The 11,339-nt window shown below is 25.6% G+C and overlaps 1 protein-coding gene across 1 annotated transcript; it reads left to right on the top strand.

Annotated features, from left to right (window-relative positions):
* Positions 1 to 531: 531 nt before the first annotated feature.
* LOC145842642 (TLC domain-containing protein 4-like) lies at positions 532 to 7,180 on the top strand. Its single transcript, XM_082950114.1, has 7 exons — positions 532 to 747; positions 3,160 to 3,249; positions 3,328 to 3,386; positions 3,677 to 3,780; positions 4,079 to 4,152; positions 5,817 to 5,969; positions 6,453 to 7,180. The coding sequence occupies exons 1-7, from the start codon at positions 581 to 583 to the stop codon at positions 6,574 to 6,576; spliced, it is 771 nt and encodes a 256-aa protein (XP_082806240.1). The 5' UTR covers positions 532 to 580; the 3' UTR covers positions 6,577 to 7,180.
* Positions 7,181 to 11,339: the final 4,159 nt, after the last annotated feature.

Raw genomic sequence — 11,339 nt, 5'->3', positions numbered from 1 at the left:
ATAATTTTGATTTTGCTCAATTACTATATTTACTAAATCATATAGATAAATTTTTTTTGTCATCATCTATATTTTTCTTAAGTACATTTTAAATAGCTTAACAATATTTTTGCAATGTTTTTATACTATTTAACATAGTTTTATACCTAAACTGAACCTTAAACTAAGAACAGACCCTAAATTCAAAAACCTGGAAGAAATTTCTTAAAAACCAGTAGCCACCCTGTTTAGTTTAATTTTCCACTACAAGTAGAGAAAAAATGTATTTTTGAAAATCTAGAAAGAAATTATTATATATCAGTGGCCACCCTGTAATAGTTTTAAATATTTATATTTCTAGTAATTTTACTTTTTTATCTATTAAAAAATGGTTTTATTTATTTAGTTTATCATTAAAATTAAGTTTTTCATTTGTTATCTATCTATTTAAGTTGTTATTTAAAATTAAATTTTGTAACAAGGATTGACAAATGTTTTTTAAATTTATAGGTAAAATATACTTTTAAAAATATTATTAACAATTTCAGTAAATGTATGGTGTTAAAGCTTTAAAGTCCTAGCAGTTGTTTTTTTCTTTACAATGAAGTCATGGATAACTAACAAGGATTTTTCTACCAGCGCGTGGACAAGTGCAGTAAGCTGGTTTTTGTTTCAATTTATAATCCCACCTGTTGTTGAAAAGTATTACTCAAAGAAAACAAGTCATAATAAGTTGAATGAAAATGACAAAATACAGTGGTGTAGTAGGTAACAATGTTTTTTTTAATAAGAATGTAAATTCTGGTAAATCAAATAAATTGACTTTTCTTTTATAAAATAGTGTCTTGATGGTAATGGTTTTGAGAATTTTTTTATTAAGTTAGCCAAACTTTATTTTTACTTAATTTATTTGTTAGCAGTTGACCATAAGTAAAGGTAGAAAAAACATTTAGTTTAAAAACATATTAAATACTAAAATGTTTTAGTTTGTAAATAGCTTATTATATTTAAACATGAGAATTTTTTAGTTATACTTTTAGACTTAACAAAACTTTTAGACGAATAAAATTAAAAAATAACTTTAAGTATAGATTAGTTCTATTTAGTTTAAGTTTTGTTTTAAAATTGTTTACTTTAAACAATTTTTAAAAATTTAATTTAAAATCAGTATACACTAATAAATGTTTAAAATATTATAGAGTTTAAAGTGCTTTCAAATTAGTATTCACCTTGATTTTTACAAGTTGAATTATTTTGTAGAGTTTTATCTGAGCTATCAGACATTTTTAACCGCTTTAAAAAATCAAACTAAAACTAAAAGCGTAAAAAAACTATTTTATTAAAAATTTATCTTCTCCTTAATTTTTTTATCAGTCGTCTTCAAATTTTCACAGAAAGTCTTACCTAAATTTTTTAGTTTTTCAATATTTTTAAAATTGAAACATTTAAAGTCTTTTAAACAATATAAGGAACATTTCCTGAAAGTTTGAGGTCCCTAGCTCAATAAATGATGAAGAAGATAAATTTTAAGTAATTTTTCAAATCTCCAAGAAAATTGACCCTGAAAAATTTGCGGTGTGTACGTTTGTATCAAATTTTTTTACAAAAAATACAATATCTCAAAAATTATATAAGATTTACTAATTCTATGAAAACTGCCTTGTAGTTTGTATTTTAAGCTTTTATATAAGAGCCATTGCTATTTTTTATTAAAAGAATGACAATCCTTTCCTACACCCTTAGTATCAAAGTGTTGAAAATGATCTCATTCTTTAAAAGCTTAATGTTTAAACTATTTGGAAAAATTTATTTTATCTTTTTACGTAGCTTTTTATAAATTATTTTATAAATACTGCTCAAAATTAAAAAACATCAAGTTTTTTTTGTAATTTTGCTACTGCTTTTAAAAGTGAATTAAAACTTTGTTTTAGCATCTGGAGAAAAACTAAAAAAATTTTTTTTTTTTTGCAACTTCAATTTATAATCAGTATTAAAATTTGAACCAATGAATTCAAAAAAGTTAAAAGTTATTTTAAAGTTTATGAAGCACAAAATTAATAATGTACTAAATATATTGTAAAAAAGTTCTTATATACAATATACCAAAGTAACAACTTTTAAAAATACTATTTAGCTTGTTGCATAACTTAACCTTTGAAAATAAGATGTGTTATTTGTTTAATGAGTTTATAAAATTTGTTACCTAAGGTGCTATTTATGGTTTACAAAACGATTTCTGTTAATTTATTGTTTTTTTTTTATATCTTAGTTTCAGATAGTATTTATCAATATTTTGAAATCATTTTAAACGTTTATTAAAAAAACTGCTGCTTTAGTGAAAAAAAAAATTAGTTGTATAAGATTTTAACTAATCTGTTTACATGTTTAAAAATTATAGTTTACTTATATAATAAGGTGTAAATAAACTAGCTATAACTTAAATTTATATTGTTTTAAATTTAAAGTACTTGATTTTCAAAAAAACTTGAGTAAACAAAATATTACTTTGAAAGTTTAATTCTAGCCTTTGTGTAAAATTTAATAGCTATCTTTTTTTTACAGTTCTATAATTTAAATTTGTCTCCAATGAAAATAGTACTTAAAGATTGTTTTCCATTAAAATATGTATTATTTTTAGCTAAAAGAAAAATCTACAAAAAAGAAAACAATATTATTTTTTTTATTTAAAACATTTTTATCAATTTGTTTTAGTTTTAAGTATTTAAATAAAAAAAACAAAAGTGAAATTCATAATAATATTTTTTTGTTAAATTTTCAATGTTTAATTGTACCTCTCTATACAGATTATAATTAAGTTTATATTCATAAATATACAGTTGGAATCTTAAAGTGAATAACAAATATCTAAGGCTTCCGAATTTTTATTTTAGTTTTAGTTCTCTTACTATTTTAACTTTTACTAGCCTAAATAAACAAAAATAAGTGTATACTAATAAGTTTATTCTTTTTTGCTAAATACCTTTGTTGATTTAAATTATTTGTATTTAATATAAAAATATTTAAATTACCAAACTATAACTTTAACTCGAAATTCTCCTGCATTACTTTTACCACCCTACATAAACATACAAACTTGTGCTTGAAAGTTTATTCTTTTAGCTGGACAAATGTACATGTGTATATTAAGGTAGTTTATTATAAAATTTTGTTTCATAACAGGGTAGTTTCCACCATACACGCAGTCATATGCACGGTTGCGGGGCTGTACGTGCTTATTACTGACAAACCCAGCTACGAAGATGCGCTTTGGTAAGTCAAACGATGATTTGAAGTGCAACAGGTTCGATTTAGCATCTTGTTTGTTGTTAACCTTATAATTAATAACAGGGGAAAGTCAGTTTTAGGCGAAATGACCGGCGCGTTCACCTGGGGATACATGATCGCAGGTGCGTTGTTTGTTTACTAAAATATTTTTATTTTGATTAAATTAAGTAAATAGAGTTAGATTTAATTGAATTTTGTCTACTTTATAACTTTTAGCAAGTCTAAGCTAAAATGCAATTAAGTATAATTATTTTTTTATACTTTTTTATAATTACTTTTACACTAAATTCGAACTAATATTAAAAATTAATGTTGAAATAAAAACGAAAAGACTCTGTTCAAATGCAATCGACTAGACATTAAAAACTATTTCTTTTACTATAAATACGAATTTAAAAGATAATATTTTTAGACTTCCTCTACATGCTAGTCATTTTGTCTCCTCAAACCGTAGACGCGTATTATGGATCTCTCGTTCATCATTTTTGCTTTATCGCTGTCTATCCTTTTATAATGGTCAGTAAAGTTAAGTTTTATATTATACCCCACTGTTTTTTTCATTAGAATAAAATCTTATATTTTCATAATAAAGTTAACCTTCATTCATTGTCCTAAATCATTAATGGAAACTCTTTTTTTTTTTTAAATTATATTTTTACTTTTAATAACAATAAAGCTTATGCTTTTTGCATTTTAGATCAAAATAGTTGCTGCTTTGTGTTATGATTTCTAGTATAGAACATTTAAAAGAACTATCAGTAGTTAACAGTTTTTACATTCTGAACTCTATGCTAACATTGAAATTAATACACAGTTTACTGGAGCCATGACCCATTTGCTGCTGATCAGGCTGATTGCTGAGATGTCAACTCCTTTTGTGAATATGAGGTATTTTATTTTTTTCGTGTTTTAAATCGTAAAAGTTATCAGGAAATTTACACTGTTCTTATATGCCCTTTCTTAAATTAAAAAATACCTTTTTGAATATCCTTCTAGTTAATGAATTAAAAATAAAAAATATTTTCAATTTAAAATTTGATGTCTTTAAATTTTTTTACTAATAGAATATTTTTTGTTTGTTAAAGTAGGTAAATTTATAGTTTATACATTATCAATCAATAACCATTGAAATTGAAATATACATTTACAACTAAATAATTAATTAAATACAACTAAATAATATTTTAAGATTAACTAGTCTTTATTTGGTTTTCATGTTCTAATTTAGATTTAAAATCAATAATTTTTGTTTAAAAACACAGCAAAGCATCTATCTTTAAATTTTATAAAAGAAAGTTAAAACATTTTTGAAAAAAAAAACTTTAATAACTAAATACCTTTTATGCGTAATTACACCTAAATAGTATTGTGGTTTTGTGCTTTGGTGATGATAAATAACAAGTACTGCAAGTTTGACTTTAAAACTGAGTTAGAAAGCGAGAATAATTGAAAAAGTTAGTCTGTATAGGCTTAATAAAAGTTATGTTTTAAAGCAACTTACTTATATTTAGTATTAAATGTACTCCAAAATGTTAAAATTTTAAATGTAAGTTGTAAAAGATTGGCAACCCTGCGTTGTATAAGGTTCAAAAAATAAATTCAAAAACACAAAATAACATATATTTAAAACTAACTGATATAAAATATTGTTAAGCGCAGGGTTGCCAAAAACTTGGAATCCTGGAATAACCTGGAATTCGACAATTTAAACTAAAAAACCTGGAATTTGAGGAATTTAGAAAAAAAATTTAAATTTTGAACAAAATCACTAAAAAACCTGGAATTTTAAACACTTTTTACATGTTAAGTTGTAAAATTTTAATTTGGCACGAAAAATCTACCATATAGGTAATTTTATTTTGTCATCATCAAACATCTTTCAACACTATTAAAGTAGCTTTACAGTATCTTTTCAATGTTGTTATACTACTTACCACAGTTTTTAACCTTGAACTTAGCCTTTAAACTAAAAACAGACTCAAAAGAGTGTACTTTTAAAAACCTGGAAAAAAATTTTCAAAAAAATTAGGCAATCCTGTATACGTTTTTAATAGTTTTTTTTTTACAGGAACTATATTAAATATGATGTAGTGTTTATGAATTAACTTCATTAAAACTATAACTATTTTGTCTCACAAGTAAAGCAAAGCTTGTTTGGAATTAGAATTGTTTGCACGTTCTGTAGTTCTACATTATTTAAAATGATTTGTTTATCGTGACTTTTGTTTATTTGCTCTGATGTTAAGTGTCAATATTATGGCATACTTTGGACTGACCAAAATTTTGTGGTATAATTTATGTAAACACAAGCAGTAACTATTGACCAAAAAAAATTAAATAATTATGAACTAGTTTTTCGATTACATTTTTTTTAGTTTATAATCACTGTTGTATACATTTTTTTCAATATACAAAATAAGACACTGAATATTGTATTGAGTTTATTTTAATTAGTTTTCAAATTTTTAAAACTTTTAATTCTAAACTTATACTTTTTCAAATCTAAATTACAGTTTCTTAAGTCACTGTTAATGAAATTATTGTTGTTTAAGGTGGCACTTGGCTGTTACTGGCAGGAAAACTTCGAAGCAATATTTTTACAACGGACTCCTGCTACTATTCACATTTTTCATCAGCAGAGTACTGTTAATGCCATACTGTTACTGGAGATTTTATGAAGCCAGCAACACACCCGGCTATTACAAGTTTGTTATTTTGTTTTTAAATTTATTGGCAGTTTGTAATAATCGCTTATACGTTAGCATATTTTTTTTTCGTTGTTCTAAATCATTTTTCAGTTTTTGCTTACCAACGTTTTTATAAGTTTTTAATTGCTAGTTTAAAATAAAGGTCAAATAAAGTTTATTGCTTACAAAATAAATTTTAGCTTCTCGTAAATACTGCTAATCGTTTAAGTTTTTGCACAGCAAAATTTTAAAACAACACTTTTCTCAAAAAACTATAAAAAATTTTACATGTACCTACTTGAAAAATTCTTGAAGTCTTTTGTTGCTCAACTTTAATTTTCTAAGTTGTAAGTTTGTTTAGTGAATATGTTAAAAACTGAAAGGAAAAGCAAACTCTGGTTGTTTTGTGTTAAATGTTTGTTCTTGAATTACAAAAAAATCCCGTGCGAACTACCACCTAGTTGCGAGTGTTGAAAACAAACTTCAAATATTTGTTTTTAGATTGGAAAGCATAAAGTGGATTTTCGCCGGCCCGATCATAGTCGACTGTTTGAACCTGTTCTGGTTCTACAAGCTGGTTCTGGGGTCAATCAAGCACTTGTTTTCTCCAAACAAGGATGATTAGATAATGAATGTTAATAAGTAGGAGCTTATTGTCAGATATGTACTGAAATATATGTTGCACATTAATTATAGCAGTTTGAATATATAAGTGTAGATATCAAATTTATTTATTTTAATTATTTAAACTTAAATTAAAATTAAAAAGAAAATAGCTAATATTGCTTATTGCTTTTATTAATACACACCAACTATAAAATACAATCAGTTTTTTATTATTCTAGTAAAAAGTTTTAAAAGCTGTAGTTGTTTTAATAATTTTGACCTCTGTTGCATTGTATTAGTTATTTATCATTTAAAATTGTTATTGTTTCAATGTTGTTTTTATTACTTGTTTAGGGTATTTATGTGCTATGAAGTTTTTAAGATCTATAAAGTTGCATCATATAAACTTTAATACATTATCAATACATGTTGTAAGAGTTCTGTTCTTGGTTCTTGAAATGATTCAATTTTATTAAAACCCATTTTGAATGACAGTAAAAATTCTTCAATCTTTCGGCCTCTATGAGTTTTAGTTTTTATGCACTGCTTTTGCGTGAATTTGTGTTTTTTTGCTTTAATTGCTTTTCAAATTTCATTATTTATTACCTCAAGTATGGTGCGTTAGGTGAAATAAACTTGAATGATATGCAAATCGCGCATGGTTTTTATTTGTTTAAAATATTTAAATCACAAAGCAAAGCACATAAGGTCAGCTAATAATTTTAGATGTTTATATATTTTTACTTTATTACATCTTTAGTAATTTAAAACCGTAGTTATAATAGAAGCTATGACAACATAAGGTACTTTTTAAATACTTAATATGGAAGTATAAAAAAAGCATGGTTGTATTGCTCTGATTTAATTAAGTGCTGAAGTTTTGTTCAAGTCTTCATTTAAATAATTAAAAAGGACAGTTTTGTGTTGACTCATTACATAAGTAAAAAAAAAGTATCTAAAGTTTCTAAATCAGACCGTTTAATTTCGTCAAGAGCGTATTTAACTGTACAAGTGTTGAAACTTATAAAAAATAAATCGAAAAACAGAGTAGTATATGCTTGCTGTGAAAATACTGTGCTGTTAGACAGAATGTTTTATTGTTAGCAAACACAAAATACAGGTTAAGTATTAAGAGTAGTACAAAGTTAAATATTTCATTGAAACTATTTTTTTGGTTATGTTTAATCAATAGTTAACCTTTTGAAATTATAGTTTTGGACTTAGTTGCTGCTATCAGTTGTTTTAATACACCTTGGAAAAATTGTACTGGTTCAACTTACTGCAAAAGTTGACTTGAACAGTCACCACATAAATGGCTGTAAAGTATCAAGTTAGACTTATTTAAAAATTTTCAGCAACACTTAAATTACACATATTTTTAAATTACAATAGAAACTGATTTTTTAGTAAAATAGATTTATATCAACTTCTAAATCAAGAGTTTAACTGCTCACAAATATTTTTTGGAATTCTATTGTTTCCTAATTACGTTCTTTAAATAATTAGAAGCTCGTTTAAATGCAACTATTTATTTTAAAATAAAATATTATTGTTTCTAGATACCCAAGTGTAAAAAACATTGTTTAAACAAAAAAAAGTAGGTAACAGCAAAATACAATCAATTTTTTATTAATACTAAATAAAAATAAGGTACAAGAAGTATTTAAAACGGTTGGTTAATCGCAGTACTGCACTACAACAAAGTTATGTGTTGTAATATAATAATCAACTTACTTAAACTAAGTATAAAAATAGTTACATAGCATATCTTAATGTCTTTTATGAGTTTAAAAATACTTTCAAAATTATTTACTTAAATCTAGAAGTTATATTAATCTAGTTCCATTGCCAATAATAATAAATTAAATTTGAACATAAACTGTTTATTTTTACACTTTAAATTAGGGGTGGATAAATTTCAAAGCCTTTTGTACTATATAGTTCACAACTACTAAACATTGATTTTTGCAAACCGTTATAATTTTGAAAATAAAGAGTTTTCACTTTGTCAGACCGCAAGATTATAATAAAATAACCATAAAATAAACACCCAAGTTTACTAACTCTAGTTTTATACCACAGTTGTAAGTTTTCATTAAACTTTATTATCATATAATGTATTTTCCAATCTTTTTTATTAAAAGATAAGTTTCGGGTTGGATAAATTTAATTAAAGGCTGGGCTTAATCGCGGACGTATATCCCTGCTTTAAATTGTTCTTAGTTAGTTTAAAGCGAAGTTGCCAGATTTTAGCCAGTATAGGAACCACACATACTAAACTGTGCAAACTTTTGGTATAATAACATTGTGGCAACTCTTCTTTAAGGCTTTTGGTTTCTTAGGAATGACGAGTGTAAGCTTATAGTATCAGATTTTCTCAACATTACCTTTAGTATATTAGAAGTCTGATGAAAGAAAATCGATCCAGTATAGTTGGAAGTCTTTACTGATTATACAAAAGTGTAGGGATTTAAATGAAGCCTAGTATTCTAATTGCAAACAGGTACAAAAGTTTTAAAGCTCGGTATACTATCAAAATACACCTGTTTTTTTTCTTTATTTATTAATTCATCTTACATATATTTTTTTTTGCATTTTTAAAAATTTATTTTTTATTTATTTTTCACTATGAGTGTTACCCCTAACCCTTACCCTCGATCGGTAAGCGGTTCTCGAATTTGACTGGGTGGATTTTGAACGTGTCTCAAAAGCTCATATGTAAAGTTATAAAAAAAAACTAAGAGCTTCTGAATAAGCAATAAATATTATTTTAGTTGAGTTTTACCAGAGTACGTATTGTTTTTATGGCACTAAAAGCTATTTAAATAACTAAAATTAATTACATTTGTAGAAAAACACTTAAAAAAACTTAATGTTAAAGTATTTCTTTTTAAAATTTCTAAACAAAATAAATTATAATCATAAAGCTTTTAAGTTTTTTACTAAAATACTTACTTTTCAGAGAATTTTCGGTTAAAATAACTATAATCCAAATTCTAAAACACCTTTTCAATAAATTACTTTATTTAAAACTTTATTAATATTTGTTGTTAGTTGAAAAAATATGTTCTTAATTTTTTATGTAACAACTTTTAAATAAATTAAATTAAGAGTCTCTTTAATTAAATGCAATTATTTATTGTGAAAGAAAAAAAAACGTGTAATATAAAAACATGAAGCGTAGTAAAAATAAAAACATAATAAACGACTTCTAAATTAAAAACAAAATGTGCACAAACTATCATAATTTTCTGTTTCTTGAACTAAATTTATTCTTTGACTTTTAACTTTTTTGAAAAATATTTAATAAAAGGACAAGATACTTTTTGAATTATCAATTCAGACTCGACTTTTAAACTGTGTTAAAATTAATTCAATTGTTATTAGTTTATATGATTATACAGAATAAAAAAATTCAATTAGATTACTGCAACTTATTTATCTTGTCAAAGGAGAGTGCTTTGTTGCAAAAGTTAGCTTTTAATGTGTCTCGAATCACAACACAAATTATAGATGATTAAATATAATTACACTTGATTAAATTTAGATGCATCTAAATAAGATAACAACCTTTCCATTAATTTTTCATTTGAGTACAGCAAACGGAAGTAATACATAAAAAAAACATTTGTAACAAAGCTAGAAAAAAACCAAAGATCATAACAAAATCAATAAAATGGTTCGGTGTTAAAACAGTCAACAAAAGTCTATGTGACGTCACAGCAAATGCATCAGTCGTACTGGCAAATGAAGGCCGCGTCATAAACCCGCCGGTTCGCGAGCACGTACCCCGGTATTACGACCACCCTGGTTGTGCCAGTGTCCAACTTCAACGAGTGTCCAGGGCCGAAATCCGCTATATTTCCTACATCCCCAGCTTCGGTGGTTATCGTGTTGTCGGAAGCCAACAGTCCCACTATGAAATAATTGCTGAAAATTCCGTCAATCGCGCCTTTGAGAAAGATTCTGTGACGTGATAATACGGCGTTACGCTTTGAGACTTTTTTGGACAAAGTATTGTGTGTAAAAGTTATGCTTGTTTGCAAAAATACCGCATTAAATAAGTTTACTAATAATTTAATACTAGATTGTTGTTGGTTTTTACTTATTCAGTAAATATAAAAACTATAACTTTGTTAAGTTTTTTAAACTTAATTAATGTTTAGTATCAAATTGATGTTCAAAAAACCGTTAAAAGCTTATTTTAACACCACAACGTTGACTTTATCCCTTTTAAACTTGAGTTATGTCTGTACTACTATGTTTATGTGATTAAAAAAAGGATGTTCATGTTTTGATTTTTTATTGTTACTCATGTGCAAACTAACTCCACTGATTCAGGGTCTCTCCAATCGTCCATGCTGGTGCTGGTAGCAAGACCACCTGAAATGTAAATGACTAGTTAGATAAAAAGTGTGTAAAAACAGCAAACTGAACCAACCGTTGTATGCAGTGTTGCAATAAGCATCAGCGTCGCCCACCGTCTTAAAGAGGGGGTTTCCTGCGCCGTCTTTAGGAACTACAAACTTCGGTCCTCCTTTCGCATCACCTTTTGTTTTTGTAAAAACATCAGCAAAACAAAAGTAAAGTAATTTTTTCCATAACAGTAATTGTTTTTTAAGCTTCTTGTAGTGTAAATTTGCTTTGGGTTTTTCAAGTTAAATTTTGTTAATTAAGTGGTAATCAACAACACTTAATTATAAAATTGAACAAGTAGTAACGGGTTTAAGCTTGTTTTAAATTAAAGCTGCGTTTTAAGTTGCAAATAAAAACTTGAAACCA

This window comes from Thalia democratica, chromosome 8 (assembly GCF_965202585.1).
Source record: "Thalia democratica chromosome 8, ktThaDemo2.hap1.1, whole genome shotgun sequence".
Taxonomy (NCBI): domain Eukaryota; kingdom Metazoa; phylum Chordata; class Thaliacea; order Salpida; family Salpidae; genus Thalia; species Thalia democratica.
The sequence above is the reverse complement of the archived record's forward strand: the minus strand, read 5'-3'. Positions and strand labels throughout refer to the sequence as shown.